The 23,145-nt window shown below is 32.5% G+C and overlaps 2 protein-coding genes across 9 annotated transcripts; one reads left to right on the top strand and one right to left on the bottom strand.

Moving 5' to 3' along the window:
- The first annotated feature begins 12,274 nt into the window (after positions 1-12,274).
- LOC111014518 (cytochrome P450 734A1-like) lies at positions 12,275-14,848 on the top strand. The gene is made up of 3 exons (XM_088125710.1): positions 12,275-13,172; positions 13,246-13,672; positions 14,196-14,848. The coding sequence occupies exons 1-3, from the start codon at positions 12,442-12,444 to the stop codon at positions 14,622-14,624; spliced, it is 1,587 nt and encodes a 528-aa protein (XP_087981836.1). The 5' UTR covers positions 12,275-12,441; the 3' UTR covers positions 14,625-14,848.
- A 2,186-nt stretch (positions 14,849-17,034) lies between these two features.
- Positions 17,035-22,122, bottom strand: LOC111014519 (uncharacterized). Of its 8 annotated transcripts, none has more exons than XM_022289293.2 (5): positions 21,994-22,122; positions 20,164-20,586; positions 19,104-19,741; positions 18,227-18,327; positions 17,035-18,049 (listed from the first exon to the last, which is right to left on the bottom strand). In XM_022289293.2, the coding sequence occupies exons 2-5, from the start codon at positions 20,569-20,571 to the stop codon at positions 17,985-17,987; spliced, it is 1,212 nt and encodes a 403-aa protein (XP_022144985.1). In that variant the 5' UTR covers positions 20,572-20,586; positions 21,994-22,122; the 3' UTR covers positions 17,035-17,984. The 8 variants fall into 8 exon arrangements, 7 of the variants coding, with proteins under 7 accessions (XP_022144985.1, XP_022144986.1, XP_022144987.1 ...); XR_015791706.1 differs by having other exon boundaries at positions 17,965-18,049; positions 19,031-19,741; XM_022289294.2 differs by lacking the exon at positions 17,035-18,049 and having other exon boundaries at positions 18,122-18,327; positions 19,031-19,741.
- Between the last annotated feature and the right edge of the window lie 1,023 nt (positions 22,123-23,145).

Genomic DNA, 23,145 nt, shown 5'->3' with positions numbered 1-23,145 from the left:
CCTGTCTCTGTCTCTGCCATTTGGGTTTTGTTTCTCAGGAAAATTTTTCTCAAAAGTTTCCACTTTCATTTCAATTATCAACCACTGGTAGGTTGGTTAAAAACTTGAAAGATTGGAATGACGATGATGATCTGGATTCTCATGCTCTTTCTGAAACAAAAGAAAAAGAGTACTGGTTTTTCTTTTCAGGTCCAAAACATGAAATTGGAAGGCTTTTGGCATTGTCCTGTTTTCCCCATGAGATTATTATGGTTTGTGTTTATATCCACTTTGATTGTCAAGTTACAGTCCTTGCCATTTCAAAACCTTCTCATTTTCCCATGTCAGCTCAATTCAAGTTCCTTTTTTTTTTTTTTGGTTTTGGGGCTGAGGAGAGTGAGGTAGTCAAAAGTACAAATGATTAAAAAAGGACAGTGAGACAGTTGGAAGATGGACATAAATAGACAAATATGGTTTCAGAGGAACAATTCATATATGCTGTGCAAAATTGTAGCACCATCTTCTGCTCCCTTTTTTGTTTCTCTGCAACATTTTAGTTATATAATAGAGTGAGAAATTACATAATTTTTTTTTAATTTTTGATTGGGAAAGTGGGGGAAGAGGAAGAAGCAGTGATGATAGTTTTGCTCATAGATGGCAGTGAAAGAAAGCCTGAAATTCAGAGAGAGAGAGAGAGAGAGAGATTTTAACTGAAAAAGTGAAAACAGAGAGGCTCCAATTCCAATGGAAGATGGCTGTGGGAATAGTACGGATTAATGCATTTGTCTGTCTCTGTTTTTTTTTTTCTATTATTTAAAAAAAAAAAACATTATCAGTGTCAGAGTTTGTTATGTTTGGCACAAAAAGACAACTTGTCATTCGTTCTTTCTTATATACATTTTTCTCTCTGTCTATTTTTTCCCTTCCATTCCCAAGAATATCAAACTTCCTTCTTTTATCTCTATATATTTTTTTCATTCATTTCATCACATTTGGTCAGTTGAATTTATTTTGGTTAACTTAATACTTAAATGCCGGTTTGATATTTCTATTTTGTTTTCTATTATTAAAATACAAAGCTCATATATGCTTGATAACTGTTTTTTATTATTCACTATTATAAATAATTGGTTTTTGAAAGAGGTTTAATATTTTATTCATAATTATTTAGTAAAATATTCAATAAAATATATATTAATTATCTAAAAAACAAAATCGGGGATGGACTTGGAACAAAGCAGTAAATAAATTTCACGTTTTTAGAGCAGGGACCCAATCCCGTGGTAATTATTGTTGTTCTTAATGTAGAGAAATAAAAACAAAAGTTTCGAGAGATAAAAAGGAAAGTTTTTAAAGACATTTTAGAGAGTTAAAGAAAATATTTTGAAAAATAGAAATTTGGTTTTAAAAACTACTTTGTTTTTTTTTTAAATTAGAACTTCAAACACGTTTTAACATTTAAAATGGTTATCAATCAATACTGTTTTTCAAAAACCAAATTTCAAAAACAAAAAACAAAAAAGGAGAAGGTTATCAAACAGCCCAAAAATAGCAATTTTTGAAAGGTTGGAATTAAAATAAAGTTAACCTTATAGATTAGAAATTGAAATTGACTTCTTAAGAACAAGGTATTAAACGTTGAAGTTGATAGAAAATATTGATAAAATAACGTCAACGATATTTAAAAAAAATAATAAAAACAAATATTTAAATTGACAAGTAAGTCTTTTACCATTTTTAAATAAGTAAAATATTATCAATTTTAACATTAGGTCTATATTAGTGATACTATGTTATTTTTGTAATATTATAGAAATATTGATTGGTCCCTTGCGTTGACGTCGAACTCATAGATATATAAAAATATTGACTTGAAATTTAATACCATGTTTACGAATTCATAAACTACTGTGTAATAAAATTGAAAGTTTTAAGAAAGAAATTTAAACCTTTTTCATTCTTTCTCCCCTAAAAAAGACTTGTGGAAATTTAAGAAAATGATTCTCATTCCTCCATTTTTTACTATATCAAAATTACTTACTATGACCTTGTTTCATGATTTAGGCTACTTTTATATCTTTTTAAAACCTAATAATCAATTAAAAGAATTGTAGTCCATTTTGTTACCATTTTGAGCTATGTAAAAGCCTATTTTATTTATTTATTTTTATTAAAATTAAAAATATAATTGGCCAAAAAGTCACTTATCACTTTCAAAGGTAACATGATTCTATTGTACTCTTTCTTTGATGCATAATTTCCTTTTATTATTTACGATTCACTGTATCCCACAAACAAAAGTTAAGGAAAATATATATAGATCTTTAATTATATATATATATATATATATATTTTAATGAAAAACCCTTATAGAAAGTTAATATAACGATGATTTAAATTGAGTAGACTGTTGATTAATATTGACTCATTAAATTGATGTTTTGAAAGTTTTTGAAAGTTAAAAAGCTAAAAACCACATAGGCTTAAACATTTGTTTTACTCTTTTTGTTAGGTCTGTCACTTTTCAAATCACAATTAAAAGAGAGATAACTTTTAATAATTAAATTTATATTTAATTGATGAATACTAACTTTTTGGCCCACTTGCTTTCTTAGCTACTCCATGCCTACCTTACCTTAGATTCCCCACAATTAAATAATTAAATAATCAAATCTTTAATCTTAATAATGGTTAGAAAATCTCTATTATCTTTTTCAATCCCTCGTGCTTTCTAAAGCTAAAAAGGTATCAACAATCTATCCATCTTTGATTTGACCAAATTATGACATTGTTTTAAATAAGATTACATTTTATAATTGATTGAATTAATTAAGTAAAGTATGTATGACATTTTATAAACACAAAAAAAAAAGTAAAAAATTCCAATCTCAATTGAAGTTTAGCAACGATTAATCAAAAGTTAATTGACAAACCTGAACATAGTTCAATTAGTTAAGTCACAAATACCAAATTGCATTAATTTATTCGTATTTACGTTTATTTAAAACAAATTTGGAACTTGAGTAATTGTGAGATCTTAATTTATGTTTTATAGTACAAAATTTGATGGTTAAAACTGATATAATTTACTTTATATCACAAATTTTTTTAACCATAAACAAGAGAATCATAGAAATGTTGGTAAAAAAAGAAATATATTAGTACTCTGTGAGAGAAGAAGAAGAAGAAAAAAAACAATATATATGCGTTTAGAGGAAAAAACAAAGAAAATGAAAAAAATAAGAAAAAAAAAGGGAAAACAATGATTGGGCGTTAAGGGTAAATAAGTAATAAGAAGAAAGGAAACAAGGATCTGCTACACCTGCCAAACCATCGAGTTGATGTAACTAAACACTTTCTGATTTCGACCCTCCACACTCAATCATTGGATGACACGTGGCTTGACGTGATTTGACATAGCCTTTTTAAAAAAAATTATTTCTTATTATTTCATTATTTTCAAAATCAATTAAAATAAACTAAATAATTAAATATATAATATATTTATAGTTGTGATTTGTGAAGGACTGGTCATCACCGTTGATTGCATAACTACCGTTTATTCTCTGTCATTATTTTCATGCCAAAAATACCCCAAACGGCGAAACCAAATTTTATATAATTATATATATATATATATATATTTTTTTTTTTCTTTTTTGTATAGAATATTCGGATAACTAAATAATAATGTAATGTATTTATTAAACAACTATTTTCTCATTTAACATGAGACAAGATAGACAATGACAAAAGAAAGTGAAAAAAATGGACAAAATAAAGTGATAGTAAATATATATATGAGAGAGAGAAGGAAATTGGGGTAGAATTTATAAAATGAAAAATGAAAAATGATTTCATTATTAATATTTTTTAATTGAAAAAATTAGTTGGAAAAAGGTGGAAAATCCAGAATTGATGTAACTACACAATATGGATCGTGGAGAAGAGGATATTGCCAAAGATACCCAAATGTCACATTCTTACTAATGATCAAACAAGAATAAAAAAAATTCAAAAATAAAATATCTCAACCAAGCAATCTCTCTCTAATTATAGAGAGCAATTACAGATGATCATATTAATAAAATAGAAGCATCTTTGCAGGAGATATGCTACTTAACAGAAAAATGTTAATGAGTTGGCAATTCCCATTTCACTTGCTATTTCTATTTTTCATTTTATATATTATATGTGTGTGACAATTATTGTATCCATCAAAATTAAGAATCTGTTTTATGATCTTAGGTTTCATGTTTCTTATTTCTTAATTTTAATCATGTTATGAGTATTTGATAATGCTTGATATTTCTCCTTTCTCATTTTAACAACAAAATCAGCATTTTTGTTTATTGTTTATGTTTCAAATTTTTTTCCATAACATTTATAAAAAAACATTATCTATGTCATTTTTGACTTATAAAATGTATAATAAACAATAAAAAAAATAAATACAACGTAAAAATTTTGAATATTTAATTTTAAAAATTAATTTTTACTCTTTTTTTTTTAATTTAAAAAATTTTAAAGAATAAACTATAAATAGTTATTAAACATAATTTTGTTTAAATAAAAGAGAAAGAGTAAGAAATAACACAATTCTATTTTTATTTATTAAAAAGGAAGAAAAATAAACATGAAATAAGAAACTAAAAATGAGAAATAAGAAACAATAAACCGTAGATCTAATAGTTTAACTATTTTAACCTTTTCCAAAGTTGAGTTTGTTTCCCATTTATTAAGAAAATCAATTTTTCTTCAAATCAAAATGATTCATAAGTAGGCTAATCATATATATATATATATGCTAACTTCATTAGAAAACTTTAGATAATATATACAAAATAAAAAATTCTTTATCCCATAAATGATTTAGAAGCTAAGGTGGAAATTACATCGCTGTCACAATTGGGCAATTTGGTTGATGATTGACTAATTGATTAAGAAGAAGAAAATGATAAAATGAAAGTGTTATGAGAGGGCGCATGCTATGTAATGAAAATTAGGCAATTTGGTTGATGATTGACTAACTTAAATGCGCATTAATTAAGCATCCACTCTTGTCAATTTATTAAAAAAAAAAGAATAAGATGTGATCTATATGCACATAATTACATAGATGAAAAATTTTAACATAAAGTTTCTCTTTCTTTTGAAAAATGGATTTGGCATTGAGTATTTACAGATCCTTCACCCTCCTGTCCTTGGAGAAAGTCAATGGTTATTTTAAAAAGAATCCAATTTTCTTACCAAACCAAAAATTAAAAAAAAAACATTTTTTTCCTTTCTTGAATATATTACCATTAATGCCAAAGCGAACTAGCTCAGCGGTAATTGACATATATCTCCAACCATGAGTTTCTGAGTTCGAATTCCCTCTCCAACATGTTGGACTAAAAAAAAAAATTATGTAAATTCGATTGTGACAAAAAGTAATAACTATTACTTAGTCATTGAGTAGTTAATGATATATAATTGATATTTGAATTTTAAAAAGTGTATAGCAAGTCCAAAAATTTCAAAATCTTTGACATTATTTCAAAATTCAAATCCTCATTAAACATAATTGAAAGTTTAAGAATTTACCATAAATTTTTTAAACTTCAAAGACCAACCCATTTAGACGCAATATTGGAACTTTTTCTTTTTTAAAATTCAGAAGTCTATTAAACAAATTATTGAAAGTTCAAATAATAAAACCAACACGAGTTTAGTTCAGCATAATTTGCACATGTCTCTTACCAAGAAGTCATGGGTTCGAATCTTTCAGTTTCTCTTAATTGTGAGTAAGAAAGAGAGATGGTGGGGTCCCAGTTTGGCGATCTTTACCAAATCAATCCTTTTAGTTTTTACCATGCATGAGAAAGAAGGAGAAAGAGAAAAAAAAAAAAGGTGTCCCAATAATTTTATAATACAATTTCTCCTTCAACACTAGCAATTTATTTTATTCATTTAAAGCAAACGCATGCAGTTGCCTTTTTTTTTCTTTTTTTCCCTTCTTTCTTTTCAATTGCACCACGAAAAGCATTTCAAACTCTCAGATAAATATTTAAAAAAGAAAAAGAAAAACAGAGTTATCCAATTGACTTTTACAAAAAAGGTGTGGATTGAAATTGAATAATGGAAATCTGATTGCCTTAAACCAATGCCAATAAATACAAGAGGTACCCCATTTTTGATAAACTGACAAAATTATTATACTATTTACTTTACCCATTTTCTCTTCTCAGTCTTTCTCAAAGCCACCATATGCAACCCAACAAAAAACTCTTTTTTTTCTCTTTAACCAAAAAAAAAAAAAAAAAAAAGTTGGCAGCAGCCTTTAAATGATTTTCTATATTTTTGCATTTTACAAAGTAGAGAGTACATCATCAGCTGCAGGCTTTTGTTGGTGGGATTGTTTTGGTCATTTTCGATAACTCCATCACTTGTTATTGTTCTCTCTCACTTTGTCCTTTCTTTTCTTTTCTTTTCAAGTTTTTTGGAGATGGAAAAAATTATGTTATGAAAAAGGCAAAACTCCCCCTCTCATGGATTGGATTCTCTATTTTTTCCCTTTTTTAAAGTTTCTCTCTTCTATGAGCTCTCTTGTCTCACTAAAGTTGGACACTCATTTGCAAAGGACACCCTCTCACATCTTTTCCTTCAACTCTCCACTTCAAACCAATATAGAATGAGAAGAGAGATGACACGACTTTGTTTTTTGTTTCACTCGTAAAGCTTCATACTAATAAAAATTATTGTCTTCATCTATATATCATAGATCACTCTCTTCCCTAACTAATGTGAGACTTTGTTTGCATACCTTGAAACTCTGACAATCTTCCTCTCGAACAAAGTGTCATTTGTGTCCTGTCTCGAACAGTCATGCAATAATTCATCTACTCTCCCGACTGACAATAAAGAGTTTGTTTCTATCCAGCACGTCTGGATAGAACACTTGCTACATGGACCACATTGTGGGAATACTTGGCGTCGTTCTATTGTACCCTCAATTTCCACCCCAGGAACAAACATACCATGTTAATTGATAAGAAAAATAGTTATTTCTTACTTAAACATTAAAGAGTTTGTTTATGCAAGGATATGCACAACAGTGTATTTCAGATTGCAGCTCGAACCCGACCTCCGGACCCCTCTGAATACTTGGGCGGACCTGCACAAAAAGGTGAGCACTCCGACGATCAAGTCAGTATAGGTCGGATTCCCAGTTTAGTTCGAGGTCAGAAATCATCGTACCTGATCGCGGAGTGAGGTCCTCTACTTATGGGTGGTAGTCCCGCTAATCTCGCGACGGTTACACCCGGTAATCTCGGGACCGTCGGTTACACCCGGTAATCTCGGGACCGACGGTTACACCTGATGATCACGCCGCTGACAGTAGCTCACATCGACCCCCACCGAGCTTCCCGGTAGGTCGGACCTCGGGCAAGTTCACCCCGGCCCTCATACTTAGCATCTCTCAACGCTAGTGGTGGTGATCTCGGCGGTCCGAGCTGGGGCATGACTCATGGGTCACCTTGGGGCACCAATGGCTGTCCTCCACGTGTCCTGGGTATTCTTTCCCCCAAACAGAGTTGATACAGAGATATAAATAATAGTAGCTACAAAGAAGAAAAGTAAACGAAACCCTTGCCTATTAGGATAAGTAAATACTTACCTAGCTATTAGAACAAGAAAACCCTAACCTATCAAAACTTAAATCTAATAGGAAATTAAAAGATAATAGATATAACTTAACCTACCTCTTCTCTTATTAGAGGAGCCGAACTAATAGGTCATACTTTCTATCAATCTCCACGATTTGATAGATCGTATTGTTCGCCTTCAAGCACTCCAACAATAAACAATAAGATATTTGATACTTCTAACCACATATGTGGAGGAAAGAGAAAATAACCCACCATCACTTCTAATCGATATATATGGAACGAGATATCGCGAAAAGACGGCCGAGATGAGTTAACATTGAAAAGATCAGAAGACATTATAGGGAGGTAGTAGTGTTAGTAGAAACTTTGGTGGATTTATGGAGAAAGTTTAAGTTCAAAATTAGAGAGACAAGACATGACCCAAGTTGTCTGAGGAGTATTGGGACAAAGTTTAGGGGTGGATGGCTGTGGGCACCCATTGTTGGGTCAACAAAAGCATATTTTCCCCACTTAACCCTCACAAATAAACCCTTACATAGACACTCTTGTTCCCATGTGCTCAAATTTAAGAGCAACATTCCAAAACGACAACTTCCCTTCTGCTTCTCTCTCTCTCTCTCTTTCTTCCCCCATGATCATGTTTTTGGATCAAATAAGATGTTGGAGAGAGAATTCACATTTCCACGCTTGGCTTCAATGTACAAGCCCATATGGTCTTGAGCTTTGAATCTCATGCGTAGAATCTATCGTGCATACATCGAGAATTTGAGAGAGACGTTTTTGTTTGCAGTATGGTCGATTTTTTTCGACCATATTCGAAAAATGATCGCACCAATGAAGATGTTGTGAAGGAGGAGGGGGAGAGGTTAAAGAGAGAAGCTTTTTCAGAAAGAAATAGAGGACTTTGGGACTGGAGAAAAACGATATAATTCTGCAGATAAGTTGCCTCATTTTGGCTTCTTTTGTGTGGCAGCTTGTGGGTGATGTGGTGGGCGGTTTCTCATTTGGCACCAATAACTCACCAAAAAGAAAATACAAAATAGGATCAACTTTCAATTTCTCTTTTGTTTAATTCCAACAAATCCTTCACTTTAAGAAATGCTTTTCTTCTTCTTTGCGAGAAGGGTAAAAAGTGGAAAGAAAATATTCGATTTTTGCGCAGAGATCTTAGGTTAACCTAACTTTGTCAATTTATCGGGTTTTAGTATTATAAAAGAGAATGATGTTTTATTTTTTAATTGTACAACGTCTAGAGCGAGGTAGAGATTCGAATTCACGATCTTCTGTCGAGAGATGTTAAGGATCACAAGATGAAAAGAAAATTGACCTTATAATGGTTTATAAAAGACATGAATTACTCATCTCATTACTAATTGGTTTTGAGATTGAACCCCATGAAAATTGATATGGTATTAGAGCCCAAAAACGATCAAACGAGAAACCGGTCAAAAAATGAGATTTGTCCAATATCGACGAGTCAAAAGAACCACGATTTTAAGGGGGCATGTTAAAGATTTCACATTGAAAAGAGATAGGTACTAGAATGATGTTAGAGATAAGAAAAACCACGACTTTGTGACTTCGTGTCATTTGAAAAGTTTTAGTTTTTTTCCCTTATTTCTTCATTTTCGTGTACCTTTTATTGACTTGCATTAATATATAATATATAAACTTTAGTCAAGAAAGGGGAACCAACTTAAAATTATAAGCCAATACGTTTTCCTTTTAAGTAGAATTAATTATTTTTGAAGCATAACTTTACTTTTTCTTATTCTTCATTGAAATGTGCTATTTTTAATCTCTACTCTAGTTTATTTCTAAATGTTAAATGTATACATATATATATGAAAAGACAAATTAATAAAAGATTAGATGTGCTGTGAAGAAATTTCATTTCTCATCTTTATATTAAAATATTTAAACGTATAAAATAAATGTAGAGCCCGTAATATGAGTGTGACATTCTCCTACCATTATCTTATTATCATCTAGCTTCCAAATAAATCATATTTTACTCAAATTTTTTTTAAAAGTATATTTTACTCAACTTATTCTATAGATAGAGATAATGTATATTTTTATTTTTATTTTTATTTTTCCAGAGATTGACTATATAAAAAAAGTATAAAATTTTTGTTTCTATATGATAGGACAAATAACATAAAAAGTTAGTTAGTACTTAAAAATTGAAACCGAATGAAATTATACTTTTTGTCTGTATTTTCATGGTTGTTCAAGTTTGTTATATTATTATACATTTAAAATTGTAAATTTGTCTTTATATTTCAATTTATTAATTTTAATGGTCATTGTCATGACACAACCATTTTTTTTAACACTCTTAACAACTATCAATAAAAATATTGAGATAAAATTTAAACCCAAAAGGTAAAAAATAATTAAAAAAAGTATAATTTAATCTTAAAATTATTACGTTTAATATTTTCTTAATATAGAAAAAATGAAATGAATTAGGGAAACTTCATGGAAAGTTCATATTTAAAGGAATATATTTTAAAATATGGAAAAATGGAAGAAAAATACCAAATAATTGGAGGGAAATGTTCCATCCAATATCCCATCATCCAGCTACCTACAAAAAAAAAAAAAAAAAAAAGTGTCTTCAAAGGTGCATTAATAACTCCTGAGTTACATACATCATAAACCCATTAAATTTATTTGTTTTTCTTTTATACGGTACATTTTAATTTATTTAATTAATTACTATTTATGAATAATATAAATACCTTTTACATTGGCCAGGAGGGAGTGCTTGATAAAAAAAAAAAAAAAGGAAAATAGACGTTTCCATTTTTCAAAAATTTTATTTTGTATTTATGTATATTTTATTTTATACATTTGGAAAGATAAGGTTGTTTGATATTTACACATAGAAATGTATATTATATTAAATATTTTATAGTTTTTCATATTGTTTGCAACTATGTTATTTTAATAAATATTTTCTAATTCATTCGGAGAGAAGAAATTTTACTTTTTTAGAATTTATTTTCTAAAAGGTTTTTAATTGAACTCCTAATTTGGAGCTTATTCCTAAATTCCTAATACACACCGATACAAATTAAAAGTATTTACTAATATGATATTAAATTCATATCCATGGTTTTGTATCCATTTAATTATAATAATAATATGATTTATTTATTCGATGGATAATCTAAACATAATTTAACCGGTTAATATCATTTTCATCATGTATATTCAATTTAGGCCATTTTCAAAATTGGAAAATTTTAATTATTTTTTTTGTACGTAGTTGCAAAATTTAATAGCCTGCCAATAACTTGTCGAATGTTTTCTATATTAATTATATGAAAGCATGTTTTAAATTTGATTGATACATATCTCATTGATTCTTTTTGTTATTCATAATTACTAATTTGATTATTTCCATAAAGGTGTGCAATTTTTGTTAGGACAAGGTGTGTATTTATATATCAATAATATATAAATCAAATGAATACATTTGCATTAATGTTAACATGAGCATAGTATAACTGATTAAAGTACATATCTCCGATTAAAGTATCGTGTGAATTTGAATTTTCACCCCAAATATATTGTACTAAAAAAAATAAAAACACATATCATTAATTTCATTTTACCGAGAGCAAAGCATATTTAGTTTATAATTCACATTTTTCAATTTTATTTTTTGAAACATAATTCACATATTTTCATTAAAAGAAAACTATTGATTGTCATATGTTGATTCATTTTCACACTAGGATTTTTCAAATTATTGGAATACTTATTCAATTCATATAAGCAATCTAAACACACCTTGACTGGTTAAGGTATACATCTTTCCAAAAATCGTGTTGGTTTCGACCTCACCCCTTATATTTGTACTAGAAAAATTCATATCGATCAAATAATGGTCAAAGTGCTTGCAATGACCCTTACACGTTGCCTATATTATATGAATGCTACAATATTATCGAGACAATGAGTATCTAAAGCACTCTTCAACACGTGTTTGCATATGAAAGTGAAAATCGCTAGTAATCAGTGATATACAACTATTGGACTCTCATGGAAACAAATTAAAATTAAAATTTATTTTGTAGTGTTAATTATAATATATGTACAAATTTGAACATAATTCAACTGATTAAGATATATATCCTCAATTAAACGATCAGAAGCTTGAATTTTACTTCAAATATTTATCATCATTCCATTTTGCCATATTATATATTTATTATTTTTATTAGTAAAATGGGAATGGGATCGAGACTCACAATCGTACCTTGCTTAATTGGAGATATATGTCATATGGTATATTTATCTTAAAACACACATATGATTATATAATAAATTAATAAGAGGCCACTTTTTCCCTTATAATAATAAAAGAAAAGGACAAGAGTAGCATTTGCCTTCCAAAACAAAGGATATAATCATATAAATTGAAAATAAAATTAAAAAAAGAAAAGTCAGATTACAAATTTGTCCCTAAATTTTCATGCTTTAGAGGCATCTATACCTTAACACAAATGTCTAACAGATTAAATACTTTTTAGAAATTGAAAGTTAAGAAAAATAGAGACGAAATTAAAAGTTGAATTTGTGAGACTTGTAATTTAAATTATAAAAAAAAGAAAAAAGAAAAAGGAAAATCGTTGACACTTAGATTTCCAACTGCGGACCCTACGCCGTTGGCCTTGTTGCTCTCTGTGCTTGTGTATGTTTTTATTTAAAGGCAGAAGAAGAAGGCGAGAGAGAGAGCAAAAAACCAAAAAAACCAACACACAGATAAAAAGAAAGAGAGGCGTCGCGAAACAAAATGAAGGAATCCATGAAGGTTGCATTACTATGCGTCGTCGTTTTGATGTTCGTCGGAAAACTGGGGCTGCTTCTGTGGTGGAAGCCGAGAAGAACGGAACGGCACTTCCTTAGACAGGGAATCCGCGGCCCCCCGTACCGTTTCTTCATCGGAAACTTCAAAGAACTCGTGGGAATGATGCTGGCGGCGTCGTCCCGTCCAATGCCCAATTTGTCCCACAACATTCTCCCCCGCGTGCTCTCCTTCTACCACCACTGGAACAAATTCTACGGCTCCACCTTCCTGATCTGGTTCGGACCCATTCCCCGGTTAACCGTATCCGACCCGGACATGATCCGAGAAATCTTCACCTCCAACTCCCAATTCTACGAGAAAAACCAAGCCCACCCACTGGTCAAGCAGCTCGAGGGCGACGGCCTCCTCACCCTCAAGGGCCCCAAATGGGCTCACCACCGCAAAATCATCTCCCCCACCTTCCACATCGACAATCTCAAGCTCTTTGTCCCCGTCCTCGCCCGCGCCGTCGCCAACATGCTCCACAACTGGTCCGACATCGATGCCGAGGTCGAGATCGAAGTTTTCGACTTCTTCCAAACCCTGACAGAAGATGTCATCACTCGAACCGCCTTCGGGAGTAGCTATGAGGATGGCAAAGCCATCTTCAAGCTTCAAACCCAGCAAATGATATTGGCAGCCCAAGCCTTTCAAAAGGTCTTCATTCCTGGCTACAGGTGAATTACTATCCTCACTGTTAAATATTTGATAATTAAGTTATCATCCAAAAATTAAGTTTAATTTTTTCAGGTTTCTACCCACGAGGACGAACATAAATTCGTGGAAATTGGACAAGCAAATCAAGAAGTCGCTGATAAAGTTGATCGAGGGTCGAAGAGGGGATTCAGGAAGAGAGTTGGCAATGGATGAGAAAGGGCCAAAGGATTTTTTGGGACTCATGATTCAGGCTTCCATTAATAATAATAATAATAATAATTCTTCTTCTTCTTCTTCTTCTTCTTCCTTGGACAATAATATTATTACTGTCAACGACATCGTGGAAGAGTGCAAGAGTTTCTTCTTTGCTGGCAAACAGACCACTTCCAATCTGCTGACGTGGACCACTGTCCTGCTGGCAATGCATCCACACTGGCAACTTCTCGCGCGTGACGAGGTCCTCAGCGTGTGCGGTCCACGTGACCTCCCCTCCGCAGATCATGTTTCTAAGTTGAAGATCGTAAGCTCTTTTCTTTTCTATTTCTATCTTTTTTATAAAAAAATTGTTAATTCTAACTATGAATATGAATATTTGATGGATTAAAATAAGACCCACCAGCCATTTATTTATTGTCATCACGTAAACCTCAGTATATTAACAAATATTTGATTGCGTCATTGATAAGGAGTGGTGTGTTTTAATTTGTTAATTATGTTAATTAATTAATTCATGTAGCACAGTACACGTATTATTGATGATGGAGTGGAGGTAATGTTTTTTATTAGATTAAAGAAAGAAATATATATATTTATAGAAATTTTGTTTTTGTCATCTAGTTTGATGTCTGTTTCTTTTTGCCCAGAAAAAAGAAAGAAAAAAAAAACTGCCAACTTTTGCTTTCCGTTGCTTTGGTTTCTTGATTGGCAACTTGTTGTTTCTGTTTTGTCATTTTGGATACAACATTTTCAGCTCTTCCAACTCACTAAAATTTCCCCTTTTTTCTTTTATTTGGTGGGGAATTATCCGGTGTGGGCACTCGCAGCTGAGCATGATATTGAATGAGTCGCTGAGATTGTACCCACCCACGGTGGCGACGATCAGGCGGGCAAAGGCAGACGTGAAGCTCGGAGGGCGGTTGATCCCGGGCGGGACGGAGTTACTGATTCCGATCCTGGCCGTCCATCATGATCAGAATATTTGGGGGAGTGACGCAAGCGAGTTTAACCCGGGTCGGTTCTCGGAGGGGGTGGGCCGAGCCGGAAACCATCCGGCCGGGTTAATTCCTTTTGGGCTGGGCGTACGGACCTGCATCGGCCAAAACTTGGCTCTTTTGCAGGCAAAATTGACAATGGCAATCATACTTCAACGGTTCACATTTCGATTGGCGCCCACTTATCAACACGCACCAACGGTCCTGATGCTTCTTTATCCACAATATGGGGCTCCCATTATTTTCCAAAAAATACCCTAATTCATTCCCTAATCAAGGATCCATCATCTTTCTTTCCTACACTAACCCACATTGCGAGTTTTTTTTTTCTTTTGTGTCGACCCAATCAAGAATGGCTAACATATGATATAGGTAGTTTCTCTATGATTTAAAATGTCTATGTATCGCCAATATGAGTATAGTTTAGCGATAAAGACATGTAACTTCTTCTCTTGAAATCAAAGATTCTGAATTTCCACACTTTATATTCATTGTACGGATAAAATTAGTTGTTTATATATTTATTATGGAATAGTTAAGGGGTGTGGAAGAAGATGATTGTATAATCAAACAAGTTTCTTTTTGGTTTTATATTTCTGTTCACTGCAATTTGCAAAAAAATTAAGATGATAAATTAAAAAAGAATGATGGAATCCAGTTAAGATTGTGAGAGACCCTATGGAAAAGAAAAATAAAGATGTGGGAATTTGCATTGGAAAATCCAAAAGAAGAATGAGAACTTTTTTTTTTCAAAAAGACAGAGATTTTGCAAGAGGAAAAAAACAAACAAAAAGGAGCAATTTCCTCCATGACTGCGCTCCCTTTGTCACCTTACCAGCCTGCATCCTCCATGGGAAAGGGAAACCTTCATTTCCCCTTCAATTCTTCCAAGAAAAAACTACCACACATTTTAATTTCAACTTTCACGATTTCATGGGAAAATTGTTGTTAATTTAATTAATTAATTAATCTCCAATCTCAATAAAGGAATTTAAATTAAAACTTTTGCTTTAATCATTTTGCATTTCCCATAATTAAACTCTTAGAAGAGGGTCATATTGGTCCCCATTCACCATGTGCTTCATCTACAAATGGAAGATACATCTCCAATTTTATTTCCATCTTTATTCTCAACAAAAGTTACATGTCATTGAAAATAGCTCATATGATATCTTACTAGCTTTTTGTTACTATATATTATTAACTCAATAATATAGACTCTTCAAATTGTCACTTAAGATTTGTTTGATTGGTGATAAAAATAAAAATTTAAGAAAAGATGTGAGTATCTCCACAATGATATGATATTGTCCACTTTGGACATAGTCCTCATGTATGTTTAGTTATAATAATATATTTTGTAGTTATCAACTAAATATTTAAAATATTATTAATTTATTTATTAACATACATATAACATAAATTTTGTATAATTATTATTTTAAAATATTATATAATTTATAATATATCATGTTTTACCTGAGTTTATAACACAAAATTAATATAGTTATCCATGTTTTTATATTTTTGAAAATTTTAATTTTATATTTTAAAATTTCAAATTTCAAATCGAAAAACATAAAAATGTTGTTTTTTCGCATCACGAAATTCATATCCCATGTATCAAACAGACCTATATTTATTTGAGTTCCTAGTAGGTTTTGATTAATCAAACTTTTTTTTGGGTTAAATGAATTAAATAACACAGCATGCTTCCAAGCAAGTGGTGGGAAGTCATAATTGCCTCGTGTCTCTAATCTCCAATCCCCAAATCTCCTTTCAATGCACTAATTACATGCTCCTCTCATTAATTAATCCACAATTAACAAGTGATTAATTTAGTGCTAATATGAGAGAACCGTCTTCTGTTCTATTGAGAAAAAACTTAAAAAAAAAAAACACCAAACTTTACACTTCTCGAGACATCTCAACTTTTTTTCACGAGAGAAAAAGAAAAAGGTAAAAGAGGGAATTGCCTTCTTTAATATAACCTCATATTTTACGACAATACAATACAATACTTCCTTGCTAATTGAACGGTCGGAACTCAAACTTTTAACACGTATTTAAAAGCGGAGTTTCGTGCTATCCAATCAGCAAGGCAAATAGGCAGGCATTGTTCATGATTTTGAGCAAGAAGTTTTCGGTTTTGAATGAGCAAAATGAGATAGAAATGGTAAGAAATTGAATCAGGGAGATGCCCCTCCCTTCCCAGTTGACAGGAAACCATTTTCATGTGTACTATTACATATGATATGTCCTTATCTCTCCACCATGCCATGATTGTGTGTGTACAGACACAAAGAAACAGAGAGAGAGAAGGATTTGTAACATTAAAATTAATTGGAAAAAGGATCCCTTGGGAATATCAACCATTAATCCCTAATCAATAGAGTAATGGCTTATGTTTCCCAAAATTGGCTCATATGCCAAAGCAAAAGAGGTGGCTAATGGGCTGCCTCTGCCTCTGCCTCTGTCTCTGAAGAAAGGGGTTTGATCCACCACCATATCTCAGTGGTGCTGCAGTTACTTACATTACAGGCAGAGGCAGCTCAGGCTCAGGCTCAGGCTCAGCTGATACCTTTTTATTTTTAACTGCCATATGATTGATTACTACTTGTATATATATATATATATTTATGCACAACACTTTAATTGGCGCTCTGCAATCTGCCACATGTACTTTCTATTTTGCTGCTTTATGATGAGATAAAGGTGACAACAACAACAACAACAAACAAGAATCTATAACTGTTACTAAAATACAAGCACATCCCTTGGCATGGCACAGAGAGAGAGAGAGGGAGAGAGATGCCAATATGTGATGGGACTTCCTGACCACTTTTCATTGCTTCAAAGAATCAAATTATGGCCAAAATTAACCAAAAGATATAAACTTTGATCTCCTTGTGAATGCCCAATTAGGGGATTTGGTTGATTTGTGTGTATATGAAAAGGGGTTGTGTTGTTTCTTGTTGAAAGTTAGGAAATGAGGAGGAGGAGGGAGATTATGGGTTAATTGAGGAGATTAGAAGAGAAAGAGAGAGCTCTCTGTGTGGGTCTGAGAGAGAGAGGGGGCAGGATCACATGGGAATGCTAATCAGGAAGAGTTGCTAATGAGACAATAGCAGAGGATTTGGTGGAGCCCCATAAATGCTGTGGCCTTTCTTGTAGGCTTCATGCCCATCAACCCCTCTTTCTTAAGATCTTAAAGACAAAATCAAAATCAATTCACTTTCCCATCAACAAACCCTCTCTCTCTCTCTCTCTCTCTCTCTCTCTCTCTCTCTCTCTCTCTCTCTCCATTTTGTTTGTTTAATTAAAATGCAGGGTATGTATGCAAAAACAATGACTACTTGGCCACTTTTTAAGATGCATTCTCTCTCTATTTTTTTGTTTTTTGAAATAAAAATATATTGATCTCGAGCTGTGAGATTGTTTTCTTTGTCTCTTTGAAGTTTTGAGAATAGGATATTTGACTTGGAGGGGGGGGGGGGTGGTGGTGGTGGGGGGGTTGTTCATATTCTTCCATGATGATGATGAAAATTGATTTTTTTTTATGAGGGTATCACCAAATGGGCAACTGCCAACTGGGGTGCTGTGTGAAAAAGCTCCTCTGTTTCATTTGGTACTTGAATCAGCTGTTAGAGATGGGACCTCTAATATGGCCACTGCCTGAACCCTCTCTAAAAAAGCCAATGCCTTTTGTTTAGATGCTGTCCTTCACCAGCCAAAAACCATAAACACAGTACAGACCATAACAAATCCCAGGTAATAACAATATCCAACAGTAAAAGAATTTCAAAAGACAGACAAAAGTTGGTTTTGTATTTTGCACAACATATCAAAGTGAATTACATTACCGAATTGAATGTATGGAGCCGCGGGGAGGTTTAAGGTGTAACCTCTCGGGCATTCGCCATTCCTTGGCATCAAGAAGACTCCTGTCTCGATCTTAAGCAGCCTGAAATGGAGAAATGTAGTGAGGAACCATGTAACGAAAACAGTGGCTCATCAGTCATCACATAACAGTCCTATTTAACATAGCTCAAAGTGTCGAGTCGTGTCGAGATAAAGCTCTCTCAGCAAGATTATACTACATATTGAGACTATGGTAATGAAAGTTTTCTCAAAACTCAAGCAGAAGTCCATAATCCCCTTTCATGCATCTTAGAGAAGGTGATTCTAATGAATCAGACAGCCAAAGCTATTAGCATGATCTGTACCCCTATCAGTGAATGAATAACTCTACAACGGTTATAAGTGACTCGGAATGACAGTTTTAGATACAGTTTTTCCAAAACTAAGTGACAAAATGATAATGTTCTTGTTCTGTTCATATCTCAGCTGTTTCCAAAAGGTCAAGGCAAGCAACATTTCCATCATACAATTGCAGAAGAGAATCCATAAAGCACAAAACTCAACTGAACTAATGAGCATAAACAGATTCAATTGTTGGCTAAGTTTGTACATTTATATCAGAAATGACTATTCTAGAGCACTATGAGAATAGAGCTGAAGAATTATATATATGTAAGATAGCAAAAGAATATATTTCCAAATCATTTAATAGGAATACTGGTATCTGCAGAAATCAAATATTTTAGCTGCATTAAATGTTCATCATTTGATATGTTAAGCGAAAGTCGAAGATTTGTGATCAATACTTCTTGTTCCCAACTCAAAGGTCCCGATGCATGCAATGCCTCGATAGTGCAACGGTAGGCTTGTAACTCTAACCTATGGATTTCAGCTTCCAGCTCTTCTTTTGTTGGGAGAGAATGTCCTTCGTATACCAAATGGCGAGGTGATTGATTATCACCAAAGTAGCCAGCAATTTGTTCAGTCACACCAGCAGAAACATCACAAGGCATCTCACTTGAGTTGTCACAGCTGATGCTGCAACTACCAACAGAGCACATCATGCTATCTACATCATTCGATTCTCGAACCAGACTAACGGGTTCCTTACCCTTGACGTCCAATTCCATATGCCCACCAAGTCTGTGATTCAGAGATGCAGGCCTATGTCTTTCACCCAGAGAATCTCTAGGATAAGAAACAGGATCGGGTCCTACCTGCAGTTCAGGTAACTCTGTTGGATTTGAAGCAACCACCTTAACATATCTGCCCTCTTTCTCAATCAATCTAACTTTATGACTAGCTTCATAAAATGCTTCAGACGTGCAATTGGTTGATCTCTTCAGAATTCTCACCTTGTGGCTATCTTGAAAATTTTTGTTCCTAATAGCAAAGTAGTCGTCTTTTCTCGGCAGAGTTGTCCTCGAGTTTGTCTTCTGAACTTGATAGGTTGAATTTTGACTGTGGTCTAAAAGTAGATTGGTATGGAGTTTCCCTCTAGTACAATTTTTATCTACCTGCATGTCAAAAATGCCCCTTCTTAACTTGTAATTTTATAAACACGTGAAAACTACAAGAGAATATGATCTGAAAATTGCTCTGTTGTATGAGTTTCTTCTTCTTTCCTTTTCAGTTGCAAGTGTTCAGTGTTTTTCTGTTTGTATTTATACGCTACAACGATGACAAACTGAATAAATCACAAAAGGCTCCTAAATGAGTATACTACAATGTGTAATCTAAAGCCCAGCAAAAGTGACGCATAAAACTGAATAAACTGCTGAAAGACACTTAGCACACTCATTCACCAACATGAACATTCAAATATAACGGGGCATGACCAAAAGTCCGTTACAACACATGGTAAGGTTTCAAATTCATAATTCAGCATAAATCAACAAGAAATATTGTGGAAAAAAGAGTAGATAAAGATGATATTTACCTTTCCAACTGTAACCCGTGCATCATCATCATCTTTCCATGATTGCCTAACCCGGATATCAGATTTTCTGACTTTAAACTCCTGAGAGGATCCTAGTAATCTGACCAGAATGTACATTTTCCCCAAAACCTCAGAGACTGTGGCCATTTTCCATGAGTTGTTGTCAAACACCTCTACAACGTCACCAGGAGCCCAAGCCTCTGAAACTTCTAATTGAGGGTGGCAGGGCATGATGACCTTGTGAGACGCCTGCTCCACCATGACGTGGTTGCTGCCACCCTTAGATTTAACATGTCTAGCCATAAAGTTGGGGCCACTGCCTTGTATTGCCTCCATAGGACCTTGTGATCCCAAAGGCACCTTCTTTTTGTTCAGGATTCTCAGTTTACTTCCTTTTTTTAATTTCATGATACAAGCCAAAACCTGTTATTCAGCATTGAAGCAAACATGAGTCGAAGAAAACATATAGACATGATAAAATACTTTTGAAATTAAAGAAAGACAACAATTTATAATATCCCAAATGTTGTTTACTGAAAATTAATCGTTCAAATAATACAATCACTACCGAATACACAGAAATTCAATATAGGAGGATCCACAACTCTAAGAATGAAAACTAAGAACTCTTTCTCTAAAAAAATTGACTCTGCAAAAATTTGATGAAAAGAGAAAGGGAGTAACAGATCAACACGATTTCAGGCCATGTCTCATATATTCTCCATTATATTGCCCACATAAAGGAGAGTGTCCCAAATGTTTAAGCCATTTATCCTATTATAATTATATTATTGGAATGTCAAAATCATAAATATCTTAGTGTTTTCAGGTCTTGATCTAATCGAAAGCAATACCAAACGACCTCCATTTCAATTTCTTTCTTTTTCCTTCTTTATTTGCTTTATACTACTGCCTTTGATTACCGCTAAAAAAAACAGACGTCAAACAGTACCACCACCTCAACTGTTCATATAATCTCATGCTGCAGAACAAATAAAAGCATATCAAAAGAAAATTTAAAGCCAAAAAACCCCTTTGGGATTGATCAGGCAATGAGAAATAAAATAACACAAACTAATTTCAGTTTGATTGCTTGCTGGAAAGGAGACAAAGGGAAAAAAAAATCAAACAGAATCTTGAATGTATCCATGATCATGTCGAAAAAGTACAAAATCTTCATCAAAACAAGTTCATGGAACTGATTGGCTTGGTTTTGATATCAATTTTTTGTTCAGAATTACCCAAACCCAGAGCAAACCCATTATTTACCTTACGTTTTCCACTGCTTTCTGAGCAACCAAACATCAGCCCAACAAATGAATTATCCGCAGACAAGAAAAGAAAGAACGAAAGAAAGAAAAATTTCTCAGCAACAGATTGAAATTACAAACACAAAGAAAAAAACGCTTCATAAACCGAACCCAATTTAGGAAATAGTGAGAAAAAGAGCATCAAGATTTAAGCAACTGCTCAAAAATCAAAATGCAAATATGGATTGAACCCAAAAGAAGATCGATTTCAACGAAGCAAAAGGAAACGAATTTCACTGACCCCTTTTCAATTGTAGAGAGAAAATTGATATCCGACGATCATCTCAGGCAGGGCTCTCTCTCTAATCTAATTGTGCTTGTATTTTGTGTTTAAGAGTTTTATGTCGGTCCTTATATTGGATAATTAAGCGTGATTTGCTTTTAATTCTTAGGCCATACTAAGAAGGCCCAGAAAAAGGAGGGAAATAAAAACAACTTAATAAATAAACAAAGAATAATGGTATGGTTTTTATGCCAAGTTGCCAACAACCCAAGAATAGCTTGTTGAGTTGGGAATTACCTGTTACTCCTTCAAAGCAAGCACTGTAAAGACTTCATTTTTTTTTCTTGGGTCACTTTTTCTTTGAAATTTGTCACTTGGGTTTTATTCAAGTTCTTGAAATGAAGATGGATTAAATTGGATTTTAAAGCAAACTGCAATTTATAAAAATGTGATCTTTACACAAGTGGTGTATAATCAATCCATTAGGCAATCACATACCAAACAATTTGGCAAATACTCAATAGTTTGGTGGATTTGGCCACCATTTCATTGCCCCACTTCTAAAAATGATGATATATATATAGAACTCCTCCAAATTATCCTCTTTTTAGATTTTAGTTTTCACAGTGGAAAATCAAACAAATAAGAAAAACCATTTAGAACAATTAATGATAACATGGGTGTGCTGTGTGCAATCCCTATGAAATATTTCCAAGTAATGTTATAATTATTTTAAATCATGTCACTTGGTACTCATAAATTCAAATAGAATGAATAATATATTATGCAATTTTTTAATAAAAAAATATTATTTCCACTATTTCAGATTTTTTTTTACTACAACATATGGGTGTGAGAATTTAAACTCACGACTTTTTGTACACATATATGTCTTAACCCATTGAGCTAAGCTTATGTTGGCATTTCAAGATTTTCTCTCTTTATCCATTAAATTTAAGAGATATCACAGAATGCTATAAATATGGTTAAAATGTATTTTTGGTGTCCACAATACATTTTTTATCTTTTAAATTTTATCCTACTAATTATAATCTGCTCAATTTCCAAACATTAATTTAATTTGATGGTAATTACTACATATCTCTGATTAAAAGATCGTAAGTTCGAATCTCTCACCCCAACTTGTAGTATAATAAAATAACAACTCAATAGATAAAAACTAGTTAGTGAAAGGAATTCAACATAGTTCAAACCTTTCTAATAGTTAAATAGTTGGTTATGAGAGAGGGTAAGATCTGATCCAAATTGGAATATTCTTACACTTCTGACACAAGGCTTAATATGTTGGCTCTTCTGAATGACTTCTGTAACTTTGATATCCAAAACTAGAAAGAGAAACAAGGAAAAAAAAAGAAAGAGAGAATACTATATTCTTTCCCTTTTTCTATGTTTTTAAGATTTGCCTGTCTCTCTGTGGAGAATATGTCT

The sequence above is a fragment of the Momordica charantia genome, assembly GCF_013281855.1.
Source record: "Momordica charantia cultivar OHB3-1 chromosome 6 unlocalized genomic scaffold, Mcharantia_2.0 BLBB01000006.1, whole genome shotgun sequence".
Lineage (NCBI taxonomy): Eukaryota > Viridiplantae > Streptophyta > Magnoliopsida > Cucurbitales > Cucurbitaceae > Momordica > Momordica charantia.
Note: the sequence above shows the minus strand (reverse complement) of the source record. Positions and strands in the feature narration are given on the sequence as shown.